This window comes from Pelophylax lessonae, assembly GCF_965119305.1.
Source record: "Pelophylax lessonae genome assembly, chromosome: 3".
NCBI classification, from domain to species: Eukaryota; Metazoa; Chordata; class Amphibia; order Anura; family Ranidae; genus Pelophylax; species Pelophylax lessonae.
Genome location: NC_138770.1, coordinates 323,832,267 through 323,847,412, shown reverse-complemented (window position 1 = coordinate 323,847,412; position 15,146 = coordinate 323,832,267). Strand labels below are relative to the sequence as shown.

General features: G+C 45.7%; 1 protein-coding gene across 1 annotated transcript in view; it reads left to right on the top strand.

The window, feature by feature from the left end:
* CSMD1 (CUB and Sushi multiple domains 1) overlaps positions 1-15,146 on the top strand; it is a 2,644,830-nt gene that overhangs the window by 2,185,612 nt on the left and 444,072 nt on the right. Inside the window, exon 36 of the mRNA XM_082250071.1 lies at positions 2,335-2,431. Within this exon, the coding sequence (XP_082106197.1) occupies positions 2,335-2,431 (97 nt within the window). The remainder of the gene's footprint in view (positions 1-2,334; positions 2,432-15,146) is intronic.

Sequence of the window (15,146 nt, the reverse complement as noted above, 5' to 3'; positions counted from 1 at the left end):
CAAATGTCCCCCGATGTAAATCTACTGTCAATCACGATGCCGCCCACTTGAAAAAAGAAAAAAAAAGTCTGCTCATGCCGAAGGCCCCTGCCATCTGCCAGTCTGACAACTGACAGTTCTTAACTAACTAAGGGGCATGAGCACCCATTGATGTCAATGGGTGACCCCCTTCTTGTGACATAATCGGCCAGGGTCGATGATGTCATAAGGGGTCAGGGTCACCCAGTGACATCACCGGGTGACTCTAACCCTTAGTTGTTTAAGAACTGTCAAACGACGGAGCTGGCAGATGTCAGGAGCCTTCTGTGTGAGTTGAATTTTTTATTGGCAGTGGTGGCGGGCGTAGTGATTGGCAATAGATATACACCAGGGGAAATGTTTTTTTATTTTTAAATAAAGATACAATAGTGCAGCACAATCCTAATGGTAAATCATAAAAACATGCTCAAGAAAAGTCCCAAGAACTCAGGTGCAGTGCAGGTGTAGGTAAAGAGAAATGACTGTCCCAGTGGTGGATGGTAGTAATCCTAGAGCAAATCATTCAATTCTGTGATGTGTCAGAAAAGGTGCTCAAAAGATCCCGCCACCTATCATTCTCTGCCTCTCACCTTATCCTTGTCAAAACAGCATGTAGCATCCAAAAGAGCCAATATAATCCACCTCCACTCCTTCTCTCCTTATACCACAATACTCAAAGTGTATAGATTGCAGACCTCAGATCATCATTAGTAACTGGAGTCCTCAGTATGCATGGAAAGATCTTCCTAAAAGCATATAAACACTGCAAGCTCTTGTGGTCTACATGTCTTTCTGAGTTTCACGTGGCTCTTTTGGATACTACATGCTGTTTTGACCCTGTAGGGTCACGAGGATAAGGTGAGAGGCAGAGAATGATAGGTGGCGGGATCTTTTCAGCACCTTTTCTGACACATCACAGAATTGAATGATTTGCTCTAGGATTACTACCATCGATAACTGGGACAGTCATTTCTCTTTATCTACACCTGCACCTGAGTTCTTGGGTCTTTTCTTGAGCATGTTTTTATGATTTACCATTAGGATTGCGCTGCACTATTGTATATTTATTTTTCAGGAGGTGTTTATCTGGATTGCCCTTGAGTGTTCAGCTGCTAGTCCATTTTATATGGTGTTTATATGTCCAGCGCTGAATATTTTTATATGTTTTTATTTTTAAATAAAGGACTTGTCAAAAACCATCTATTGTCTTTTTTTTACACTACACATTTTTTTGGGTGAATGTATCCCAAACTGATTCACTCTGGGGGGCCAGGATCTGAGGGACCCCATTATAAAGGGGGCTTCCAGATTCCAATAAGCCCCCCCGCCTGCAGACCTCAATAGCCACCTTTTAGGGTTGTGGGGAAAATGCCCTTGCCCCCCTAAACCTGCCCCATAGCACACTCCATGTTAAGGGTATGTGGCTGCTCACCCTACCTGTCCTGCTAGGCTGCTCGGATAAGGGTCTGGTATGGATTTTGGGGGGACTCAACACCAATTTTTCCCTAATTTTTTTTTATTTTTGGCATTTTTTTTTTGATTCAGCTATCAGTGGGTAACCCCGCTGACAGCTGATGACTCATTGGGTGTTAAGGATGTGGTGGCCGGCCACTCCTTAAAAACTGGCAGCACATTCTACAAATACTGCATGCCTGGACAACTACTTGATTTCCACATGCATTTGATTATTATTTCTTCTGTGAATAGATTTTAACGCCTGTTCATGGGGTATTTACCGAATATTTTTAGAGTTTTTTGGTAAATACCGCACAAATGGTCTAACATATATTTAACATATATATGGGTAAATAACATATATTTACCCATATATATCTAAATATGCAATATAGGCTGGCAAAGGATAATCAACACTAGGAGTCAATCATGCTCTGTTGCACACAAATATGCTGATGTTTAGCATGTTGGTGGGAGAAGAAAGCAGGTTTAGCAGAGAGATGACTCATTACTGTACTGTTGTTCAATTAGTAGGCTGAAAGGTGTATTCTCTACAAAAATGTCCTGCTCTTCTGGTTCAGTATCTGGCAGTGTTGTTTAGCAAGGGTGCACAGAATTTCAAATCATTTGGTAGATAAAACAGTTTTCATGTATGCATTTCAACTGTGTAGTTTGATGCTTGTCTGGAGTTTAGTTTTAAGAAAGACTTGTGTAAATGTTCTTCCTATGTCCTCTGCCTCGACACTCAACTTTGGCAAGCCCTTCATTAAAGTAAATGGAACATAATAGGGTATGTTGCCACTGTACAACATTCCATATCATAAATATACTAATACAGTAATACCATTTTTCTTTTGACAGATACAAGTTTTAAGTTTTGCAACAGAGCACAATTGGGATTCACTTGAGATATATGATGGCTCAGACACGGCTGCACCAAGACTTGGCAGTTTTTCTGGTAAATTTACATTTATTTAACATATTACTCTTTTAGTATAATATGCACTTGAGGTCATTCTTTAATTTATACTGTTTGCAATTTGTATTTTACTGCTAAATGCAGTAAAGGTCAGCTAAGAAATATGACATAAAGTTTGTTTGTTTTTTCCTTTGAAACTACTATAAAACATCTATCTGTCTAGATTGTTGACAGATAGAAAATAGGAAAACGTGACATGGCAAAATAGGGAAACCTTCAAAAAAATGTTTGTCACTGAAATATGAGGGAAAGAGAATTATTTTTCAGTTAGCCCAGGAAAGATGTGTTAATGCATGGATGAACTTTAAAAAAAGGAAAAGACTTATATATAACAGGATGTGTGAACACAGTTTAATTGGCTAAGTATAGAGTTGGTCCTTTAGTAAATTGACTCAAATGCGCTGTAGTTACATACCCTTCATCTTTTTGTTTCCTAATTTTCTCATGTCTCCATCAAGTACAAGGTTCTCCTTACAAGGGCACAGCTACAAATTTTTAATTGCACTAGTGCAGGCAAAACTTTTCCGCAATCTATCATAGAATGTTAATGTTAAGTACCTCTGTGAATAATTATAGCAGATATTGATAACTGCATATAAGTGTGATATTGAAATCTATTCTATTAATCCCATCTATCTGTCACTGTACAGCAGCTCCAATAAGAAGCTATTGTCAAAAAGATGTTCAATAATTACAGGTCTGGATTCCATATCAACTTGGATTAAAAAAATATTAAAATAAGTTTGAAGAACGTTTACATTTACGTTTAAAGGATCAGATTTGGGTCCATTATTACCATGGTTTCAAGGCAAATCCTGTGGGTTTGAAATTCCTGACAAATTTGTGTGGATTTACTAGGAGAACTTTTTTAAACCATAAGGCACTGTGTGGCATTTGAGTTAGAGTGATCAGGCTTAAAAGGGCTAATAAGGGGGCTTTTGTTTAAGCCAGACATCTCATTATAGAAGATAAGGCACAGAGTAGCCTTAGTGTCATTGAAACTGCTGTAGGCTGAAAATATAGAAAGTTGAAAAGTTGCATAGGGAGATATTAGGGTTTGTTAGAAAACTGTAATTTAATTATATTTGCTAGCTCTATGGGCAATTAATGTCTGTGCTGCTTTTTTGTGTTTTTAATATTGTTTTTGTGTCTTTAATTTTATTTGTTTGGTTGACTTGAGGCTAGCTGTTACTGTTAGCTGCTGTCTTGTACATGAAAGCTTTTGCTGCAAGACTTCCCTTTAAAAATAACCATTTGTGGGCGGGTGGCATAAATTTAGGGTTTTCGTTTAATTTGATATTTTTCATGTTGGCAGAGTTTTTTTTTTGCTTTGTTAAACAGCTTTATTTGTTCTGTAAAGCTTCCCATTAAAAAAGTGGGTGATATTTTGGTGTTATCATTTCTTTTGTTTTTTTTTTTTTAGTTTATTGTTAAAAGAGCCTTATTTTAAGTTTGGGATGCTCCAAGCACCATATTAATTCAATTTTTTTTTTTTTTTTTACAAACAGTTTATTAAGGTAAAAAGCATACATAGTACAAAAAAGATCAAGGCAGTAATGGGCATTTGACAAAGCCCACAAAAATTAGCAAGTACAAAAGTGATATACAGGTAAGCAGTACAATGCACGTGAGGGACAATAAGAGAACATAGGCAAACCCATAAAGTGACATATAGCACCAAGGTGCAAAAATAGAGAGCTCGTGGGAGTGCCAAGGGAATATGGGTCTATTGGAAGGGTTCGTTGGGTAGAGCACCCTCCCACCTGGTGGGAACCGGAATATGAGGGTTACCTGTAAGAAAGCCTAGTGGTTCCCCCAAACCCGACACCCCTTAAAGGGAGCTACCTGTGTCAGAGAGTGGGGGATCCACCGCAGAAGAGTGAGGAATCCGGTATGGACATCTCTGAACATGGGCGCCACATCCGTCATCGGTGGAGCCAGAGCCACCGCAGAGTGCTAAATGGAGAACCCTGAGTGATTTAGTGAGAGGCCTAAGAGGGAGGGAGGGCACGAGTGAAGGGGATCGGGAAGGGATATAGGAAAGGGGCCAAGTGGGGCGAATGAGGAAAACACAAAGGGGAGGAGGGGGAGGGTAACACAGGGGGGGGGGGCATTGCACTCCGGCAGGGGACAAGCATCAAAAGAGTCATAGGGAACTGAACATCGATGAAAGCACCCCATAATAAGGGGTATATCCTCAGCGCAAAACAAGAGGATTACAAATTAGCCAGCGATTTTCAAGTGCTCAAGGTTTGGAATTCTGGCAACGTTTGAAAGTGTGTCCAGGGTGCCCAGGTTGTGCGGTACTGATGGTGTGAGTCCTTGGCTTGGGCCACGATGTCCTCCATCTCCGCCACCCGCCGAACCCTGCGAAGCCATTCAGCAACCGACGGGGGTGTGGTGGACAGCCAATGGCACGGCACGCACATCCGGGCTGCATTGATCAGATGTAAGGTCAGGGACTTTTTGTAGCTGGCGTAGGAGAGTGAGGTGTGGTGCAAAAGATATTGTGCCGGCGAGTAGTCCGGCGTGTACGTGGTAATACGGCAGATTAAGGCTTGAACCTCTTTCCAGAACGGTTGCAGAACGGGACAGTCCCACCATACATGTAGTAGGGTTCCTTTGTGTTGCAGACACCTCCAGCACTGCGGAGAATTGGAGGAAGAAAATTTGTGCAGAAGATCTGGAGTCCTATACCACCTGGAGTAGAGTTTATACCCAGTTTCTTGGGTCAATACGTTCAGGGAACCCTTGTGCATGTGGAAAAGCACCCGAGACCAGTTGTCTTCTGAGAGGTCCACTCCCAGCTCCCGAGTCCATCGCACCCGAAGAGCCTCTGTATGTGCGTGAGAGGAAGGAAACAGCATAGAATATAAGATCGAGACCATATGCCGGTGCGGACCAGGGGCATCACAGAGACGCTCCAAAGAAGTCAGGGAACGGCCCCATTCCGATAGTGTCTGCGTGTGAGTCAGGAAGTGACGAATTTGGAGGTAGCAATAGAAAGGGATAGATGCCTTCGGAAAACGCTGACAAAGATCCCGATATGACAGTAGTCCAGGGCCGTCAAGGAAGTGGCGAGCCTGAAAGGGTATGTCCGAAGAGGGGCCCTCGGCAGGCACAAACGGGAGACCAGGGGGGAAATCAGGGGTGGAATGTAAGGGAGTCAAAGGGCTGCGCCGCGGTGAGAGATCCAGCTGCTCACGAAGGGCGTGAAATACCCGTATAGTAGCTCCAGTCAGGGGGTTAGCTAAGGTGGAGCGCGGAATCTTGGACGGAGCCGACCAAGGTAAGTGGTGGGCGGGGAAGGACGCCAAGGCCCCCTCGAGAGACACCCAGTCCTTAGACCTCGCATGGGCATGCCAATCCACCACCCTGGATAAATGGCATGCCTGATAATACTTGAGTAAATGAGGGAATCCCAATCCGCCCTCCTGTTTAGGACAGGTAAGCAGATCCCAACTAAGCCTGGGTTTCTTAGAGGCCCACAGGAATTTAGTGCACAGGAGCCTAAAAGATTTAAAGAAAGCAGGCGGTATACGTATGGGTAGGGCTTGAAGGATGTAGAGCAGGCGGGGGAGGATGTTCATCTTGACGATGGCGACCCTGCCAAACCAGGAGAAGCGACCCTGCGTCCAGGAATGCAAGTCCCTTTCCACTGTGTTTAAGATCGCCAGGTGGTTCTTGGAATAAAGGTCGGAGAGGGAGCTAGGCAATTGAACGCCGAGGTATGTGATGGAGTGGGGGTCCCATTCAAATGGAAAATTGGATTGGCAAAGTTGTAAGAGAGAGGGAGGGAGGGAAATGTTGAGTGCCCGAGATTTGGAGTAATTGATTTTTAAATTGGAAAGATCTTGGAAACGTGCAAGAACGGATAAAAGGTTGGGGACCGAAAGCAGAGGATCAGTGAGGAAGAGCAAAACATCGTCAGCGTATGCCGCTAGTTTGTATGTCTTTCCCTGCAGTGAAACCCCCTTGATGTCCGAACTAGCCTGAATCTGGCGCAAAAGGGGTTCCAGAGTGAGAATGTAAATCAGGGGAGATAGCGGGCAACCCTGTCTGGTACCGTTCGACACAGAGAAGGCGTCCGACAGGGATCTATTCACCTTGACCCTAGCAGAGGGGTTGGAGTAAAGGATAGAGACAAAGCGCAAGAACCTATCTCTTAAGCCAAGGGCCTCAAGCGCAGCGGACATGTAGTCCCAGGCCACCCTGTCGAACGCCTTCTCCGCATCGAGGGACAAAAAGAAGCCAGGCGTACGCGACGTGGACAACCAGTGGTGTAAATGAATCGCCTTGGTAGTGTTGTCCCGCGCCTCGCGTCCGGGGACAAAACCAACCTGATCAAGGGACACCACCTCGGGAATGGAGGGAAGAAGGCGGTTAGCTAGTACTTTCGCAAACAATTTGATATCCACATTGAGTAGAGATATGGGACGGTAATTTGGCACTAACGTCGCGTCCTTCCCAGGCTTAGGGAGGACAGCGACATGGGCCTCCAAAAAGTCCGGTCCCAAGGTAGGCACATCGGAGAAGGCATTGAAGGCCCCCACCATGTGTGAAATCAGTTGATCCGCAAAAGTCTTGTAGTAACCAACCGTCAATCCGTCCGGACCAGGGGATTTCCCGGGCTTGGACTGCTTGAGGGCCGTCAAAACTTCCGTAGTTGTATTATATATTAGCATTGAGGGAGACCAACACCTCCTCCGAAAGCGGCGGAGGAGAGTGTTGGGACAAGAATTGGCGAATCTCATGCGCCCTAGATTGTAAAAGATCAGGCGAGTTCACTCGCGGCAAATTGTATAGGTCCGTGTAATAGCGTACAAATTGGGCCGCAATATCGGGAGTAGAAGCGTGCGCCTTGCCCGAAGAGTCGGAAATGGAATGGATGGTGTCGGCCGCCCTACGCTTTTGGAGAGCTCTGGCAAGGAGCCTGCCCGACTTGTTGGAATGCTCGTAGAAAAAGCCATGAGAGAGGGCAAAGTTCCTGCGAACCGATCTACCAAGGTCCTCCAGCAACTCCTGACGGGTCTTAGTGAGCTCCTCTAGGGTATCAGATGCCAAAGATAATTTATGAGAGCGTTCCAACGAACTTATCTTGGACAGGAGCGCCTCTGTGTGAGCCACCCGTTCCTTCTTCCGTTTAGAGGCTAGAGCCATGAGTTCGCCACGGATCACACACTTGTGTGCTGCCCACAAAGTGACAGGACTGACTTCGGGGGACGCGTTCTCCGAAAAATACAGCGTTAGGTGGTCAGAGAGAGCCTTAACAAAAGTGGAATCGGTTAAGAGGGAGCTATCCAGGCGCCACGCTCCGGAGCGATGCGGTAGAGCCGCAAAGGAGAGCGTAGCACTGATGGGGTGATGGTCAGACAAGAGCATTGGCTCGATAGTTGTAGAGGAAAGGGCCGGCAATAAATCCTGGGAGACAAAAATATAATCGATACGCGAGTATCGGTTGTGTGGCGAAGAGAAAAAGGTGAAGTCCTTAACGCCGGGGTGGAGGGTACGCCATGAGTCGTGGAGAAGTAGAGTAGTGAGTGACTGCTTAATAGAGCGCAGGGCCGCGTACGGGATGGATGAAGAGCCCAAAGAAGTATCCAATAGAGGGGACATGGCTACATTAAAATCCCCGCCCAATATGATCTGGCCGGAGGAAAAGTCTGACAACCGCTGAAGAGTAGAACGAAAAAATGGGACTGTGTGTTTGTTAGGCGCATAAACATTAGCCAGCGTCAGCGCCCTGCCATGGATGGAGCCCTTAAGGAAGAGAAAGCGCCCATTCTCATCCGCCAAGGACTCAGATACCGCGAAGTGGCAACCCCTGGACAGGAGTATGGAGACCCCTTTGGATTTCGAATCCCCAGAGGTCGCATGATAAACCGTAGGATACTGTTTAGCATAAAGTTTTTGGATACTGTCTGAGCGAAAATGAGTCTCTTGAAGAAAAATTACATCAGCCCTCGTCCGTCGAAGGGTGAGGAGAAGCTTGGAACGCTTTTCAGGGATGTTCAATCCTCTCACATTGAGGGAGTATACCTTCAGGGAAATATCCATGACAGGTAGACAGGAATGCGACAAGGAAGGACTAGGAGTATCACAGGTGAAAACGTATGGGGTGGACAAACAAACACGACTGGGAGGTAAAGGGGGAAGGAAAGCACACACCGGGGAAAGGGAGGGGTGGGTAAAACGGTGGAGGACTGGGAAGGGACCACCACCAGACTCAACTATCAGAATCCGGGGAAGGTGGACAGGTGGGGGAACAGAAACAAAAAGAAATTCAGCGGTAGGGGATAGTAGCGTTACTGTTAAACAGATTGATGCAGGACCACAACCGCTAAGCGGGGTTGGAGTAGGACAAACCAGAAGACGGTGTGAAAACTAAGTACTCACCGAAAAGAGCCCGTCCTCGAGTCCAGAATGTCAGGAGCCCATGTTCAGAGAGCGTTCGGTGTTCGGTATGCTAAAACCAGTAAGGGAAGAAAGGAGTCCATAGCAACTATAACAGTGAAGGCAGCAATAATAACCATAACATAAGCAACAATAATGAAAAACTTGCGGTCTAGGCCGCCTCCCTAAGGGGGAACTTATTCCAACATGTCGGAAGAGTGACGGGGGAATGCACCAAATCAGAGGAACACGGTCACCATATGGGCACCCGGGAACTAATCCAGCTTGGGCAGGTGAACAGCGAGGAGAAGAGATCGTCAGCCGCCCCTCTCGAAAGACCCCCCCCCCCGCCCCCCATGGGCCAGCATCCCTAATCCGTCAGCCAGGTAAGGTAGGGGCGGGGAGGAAGAGATCTAGAGCGCCCCTCCAGGAATCCCGAAGGGGGGCCCAAGATGTGAGGGACGGGGAGGGAAGGGGGCCCGAGGGAATCCTAAAAGAAAAAAAAAATATTACAAACCCAAAAACTCAATCAGGACCGTAAATATGGACTACTAGACAGGCAAATAATAAAACGACAAAGCCCTAAACGTCCAGAGCTAACTCAAAATGAACCATGAGGCAGAGCCCACTCCCAACATGCATTGAAAACAACTGCAGCCCCCGGGGTATCTATCCGGGCATCCCGCCCCAGGAGAGCCACCAGCCCGCAGAATCATGCGGATGCAGGCAGAAAACCCGCTGACAGCACTTCCCGGGGCGCGAGCATACGGCAGCAACAGGCGCCAACAGAGGGTGCGGAGACACAGAAGCGATGCGGAGGGCTACCCCTAAGGGGGCACACGTCCACATCACCCCTTATCCAATTTGTCTACAGAAGAGACACGAATATCTGATCTGCACGCCACCGCAACCACAGCAGCACACCCTGAGAGCGGAGTCGTGCAGTCCAAACAAACGTGTGGCAGCGGATATTTCACAAATATAAACTAACAACAGGAACCCCTAAATAGGCAGGAAAAGAAGGAAGTACAGTGAATATACCAGAGCGTCACCTGTCTACCAACCCACCCCTCAAAGGCCCTATCGTGTCCTTCTAATCGTTCCATCGGAACACAATGGGATCATTGCAAGTAGGCAAAGGTCCAGTGGCTATCAACGGCTAGCAAAAGACTTCTACTCACAGAGGGAGCACCCCAGGGCCGGTGCCAGAGTCCCGGGACAAAGGCAGTTAGCCGAAGGTGACCAAGAGGGCGAGGGTGGGAGGTTACCTAGTCACAGTCTGTGGGAGCCAAAGGGGGTTCAAAGTATAGCCAACACCGTAGAGCGGTGCAGAGGGGAAACAACATCAGTGCCAGCAACAATCCAGGGAAACAGTGACAAACCAGGACTAATCATGTCGTCAGTTGCGGTGAGGGTATGGAGTCACTCCAGGGCTCCGTCGGGTTCCGCCAGTGCTCCTGAATGAAATGGAGGATGTATCAGCAAAGGGTCCAGTGAAATGAGCACTCCATGCTAACGAAGGGGGGAGGGGAGGAGTAGATGAACAAAGAGCAATGTAAGTCCAAGTGCCTCAACAGAGGGTAACATCCCATATCAGTCACAGTAGATCAGTTGTTCTTCCGAGCCCTGCTCCGCTGGGGAGGTCTGGTAGGGCTGCAAACCATAGCGGGTCCAGCTCCCTCTCTCGCCGGTCTGTTCCCAGAGGGTGAGCGGGGCCTGCGAAAGCGAACTTCCTGGGCCTCCATTGGTTCATCCCCCCGAGGCGGATCAAGGTCAGCTGCATTCCTGAATTCGGCGTACCAATTCGGAAGTGCCATGAAAGGGATCCCCAGAGTGGAGCAAAAATGAGGGAGGTCTTCAGGCACCCTAAGGAGAGCCGTGCGATTCTGCAGGGATGCAGCTAGGCAGAAGGGGAACTTCCACTTGTAGGTTATGTTGCGCGCTCTCAAGACATCCAGCAGGGGCCTGAGTTCACGCCTGCGTTGCAAAGTAATTCCAGACAGGTCTTGGTAAAGTTGCACAGGTGTCCCTTCACATTCTATATGTTGCCTTCCCCTGGCCTTCCGCAAAATGTCTTCCTTGAGACGATAGTCCACCAAGCAACACACCACGTCGCGTGGAGGTTCACCCTCCCGTCCCCGGGGCCGCAAAGCTCTATGAACACGCTCCATATCGATGGGGGACAGTGGAGGCCTGTCCAGCAAGGAGTTGAAAAGTGCAGTCACTGTGGGGGTAAGGTGGTCACCCTCCACTGCCTCCGGTAAGCCTCGGATCCGCAGGTTATGGCGCCTACCCCGGTTATCCAGGTCCTCCATATGGCGCTGCATATCCCGCATCTGCAACAGGTGGGAGTCTGATTTTAGGTACAAGTCTCTGATGGCTACGTCCTGCTGTGCAGTGGTATTTTCAACCTCCTGCACCCGGCCTGTAAGGGAGCGGATGTCTTCCCTCAGCTCCAAGATGGCCGCTCCCAAGGTATTTTTGATGTCCGCAGCGATGAGGTGGAGATCCTCCATGCAGAGCTGCCTCGGTGCAGGCGGAGGAGCAGAAGCCGACTCTGCCCCCCCCGATGCGGCCGCCGCATAGGAGCGGGCAGGGGATGAGGGGAGAGAGGCAGAGGCGGAGGAAAGCCCGGGCTGAGACATGGTTGCGGCCTGCGTGCGGAAGAGCTCCGGGATGCTGGGGCTCAGCTTACTTGCTGGATCCCGCGGGGATCGAGAGCGGGTGGCCGAGGAGGATCGGGCAGTCGTTGCCATCTTCACCAGCGGTCTAGCGGCAGTGGAATCCCTGAGCGAGGCTTGTGAGGACTCGAGGCGGCGGGAGCTCCGTTCTCAGGCTGCCATCTTCTAGCGCGTCCAGACCACGCCCCCCATTAATTCAATTTTTGACTGTTTGTTCTTGGAGCATTGGAGCAACCTTTGTTTGCAACATGCGCCTGCTTTTCATTTGAAAAATAAAAAAAGAAACAATGTACAAGAAGACTACGGGGTTGATTTACTAAAGCAAGAGTGGGACAAATTTAAAGCAGCTCTGCATACAAGCCACTTAGCTTCCAGGGTTGTTTTGTCAAAGCTTAATTGAACAAGCTGAAGTTAGAAGTTGATTGGCTTTCATGCACATCTGCACTAGATTTTGCACTCTCCAGTTTTAGTAAATCAACCCCAGTGCACCTAAACCATTTCACACTAGATCACTCACATTCACCATATTCACTTCTATCAACATAGTACAAAATAAAAGTTTTTTATACAAAAGGTAGGCCCCTATCACACATACGGACTGTTCATTTCATCAGTTCAGTCACGTCAAAATGGATGAAGTATTCATCAGTTTTTCATCTATTTTTCATCTGTTTTTCAACAATTTTTCATCTGTTTTTCATCCGTTTTTCTTCCATATTTTTTACTTCCACTACCAATGCAAAAATGGATGAAAAATTAACCGTTTGTCTGTTTACATCCGTTTTTCATCCGACCAGAAAAATTGGGCTTTCATCCGTTCAAAAAAAAAACAGATATTGACGGAAGTGGATGAAAATGGTTAATCATCCGTTGTGATCTGTTTTTCAATAGGAATGCATTGATGTTCGTTTTTCATCCGTCAAAAAAAAAAAAAACACATGCTGCCACCAAAAAGCCTTGCACATTGAAGAATACCTTTGAATCAAAAACAAAAACAAATCTGCGCCAGAATAAAACTCAAAAAGCTGCTGAACACTGTGTTCATGATACAAAAACACAACAAATATAAAGCAAAAATTAGTATGTAAATGACTATGTAAAAGTCCCAAAATCCATTGAAAGTGAAAATGAGTCCCACAATCGTTGTGATAGGTAGAAGATCCTGTAGAAACCCAGTGACACCTCTCACACTTAAATCCTGCTTACCAGATCTCGTGTGACTCCCTGTTAGAGTGGTCAACTGACGCCTGTGTGTATACCGGGTCACCAGCCACAATGGTAAGAGAAGGTCAACATCAGCTAAAACCAGGAAGTAGTGGAATGGTAGCAAAAACAGCCAGAACTGAAAAGTAGGAAGAATAGCTTGCATCCAGCTGCGGCACATCACCCTGCCTTCCTTGTCCTTTTGCAGTTTCGTGGTGTCTGCTGCTTGTGGTGTAATTTCATGATTACCACACCCACAATTCACAAACTACCTTAAAGGATAAGTTCACCTTTTCAACATGCAATACCCATACTTCGGGTGTAACGTGTAGCATGTTTGTTCCTAGGATAGGAAGTGAGGGGAAATCTCTCTAAAAGCCACAAAGCCAAATAAATGTTTTCTTTTTTTTTTAAATTAAGTGGGGGGGGGGGGATGCTAGATCATCTGTCAGCTTTTTATTGTGTTTTTTCTTGGTGCACATTTTCTCTACCTTCCGGCCAGTTAAAAAAAAGTGACTCTAGAACAGAAGTGAGGTATAACGTCATGTCTTGATAACAGTAAATCATTAACCTCCCTGGCAGTATGATTGTTTCCGATTTTAGGTGCTGAAAGCGGTACAATTATTTTGCATGTAATTATAAAGGACGAGCAGCCCCAAACCAACTATTTTACATATGATTTTTTTTTTACTGTGGGTTCTTCTTTACATCTCGGGTATGATAAAGTTTGAAACACAAAATCATAAATGATACTATAATAAATAACATATATATATATATATATATATATATATATATATATATATATATATATATATATATAAAAGTACAGTAAAACTGCAGGAAAGGGCACTGGGGGGCAAACTAATGTCAATTTATTTCATTTTGTAATGTAATCCAATAGGATTACAATATATCAGTGTGTTTGTGTGTTTTACTATTTGAATTTGCCACCGGTTCCACCCCCTGCGATGTGACGCTCACAGGAGATGGAAGCCGGGGCTCACAGCATCGGGCGGAAGATCCGGGGGCGCCGTATCCTGCAGTGACACATCACGGGATCCCGGGGACAAGGTAAGTAACCTCTACCAGGATCCAGCGATGCTCCCTGGCAGTACCCCAAATGTGGCCCGGGGTTACCGCTAAAAGCACTGAAATTCCACCCCGAGCCACAGTCGGGAATACCGCCAGGGAGGTTAAAGGGGTTCTAACCTTCACTTATTCTTTCAAAAACTAAAAAAAAAAATGTTTTGAGTGTAGATTTTTTTCTATTCTTTGAACTAGATGGACTGGTGTCTCTTTTCACCCTTACTAACTATGTAACTATTTAGATACACTATTAAGCCAAACTTCAGGCAGATATAAAAGGCACAGCTTACTTGCTCTGTAGTTGTAGCTCTGTAATCATTAAAGCACCATTATATAATTTTTAAAGCAGCGTATTTACCTGGATTTCACTTAACAAAGGAGCAAGTCTGATGTGTTGCAGTGCAAGAAGCATGCTGATATGGTTAAAGAGCAGGATAACAAGAGCTCACTGGTATGCTACTTTTCTAACTGTTCATTCATAGGATGGGAATGGGTTGGAGACTTGTAAGTAAAAGTGAAACTGCAGCATAGGAAAATCAGGTTTCCACTCTTGTTAGATGGAGTGTTCTGTGGAGTAGAGCTGTTGAAATGTCATACTGTATATGTAGGTAAAGTGTGTATTTATCTGTTGGTCCAGAGTTTAGCTTTAATACTTTTTGTTCTCGGAAATACAATACAGCCAACAACTAAATGTTGCTCCATATTTTCCAATATCCACACATATGAACTTTATTTTCTGATATTTCTTCCTATTTACATACTTTGGATGTTATTTACTGTTGTGAAGTGATGTGTTGGCAAGTGAAAGGAAAATAACTATATTTTTACACCAACATGGTAATTATGTGCAAGTAATTAAAAAGTAGGGTCTTCTTTTCTACATGATTGAATATTTGAAGCAAATAAACAAACATGTTTTCTTGGTTTAATATTATTGGTAAGTGGTCATGGCACCTGGATGTTTTGAAAAAATCACAGGGTAATTTAATATCTCATTAAAAAGTCTTTCAGCATTATAACTCTGCTAAGTATTGCCTTCATGCAACCACAAGGCAACTGGTGGATACAGACAGTAAAAGGCTTCTGTGAAGAATACAATTTCTGGACCCCCCTCCTATTCAGTACCTGCCCAAATATAACAATTCTGTTAAGCACACACTGTATTGAGAAAATGTTAAACTGTAACAGAGCACATTTTCAGATTTTAGACTTACAGGAGGGAGATGGCGATTTACAAATGCCAATTAGGAATGCTTGCTAACAATATTCACAATACTGGATGCACATGCCTCCCAATTTCATAGATCAGACCAGGTTGTTACTGCTAT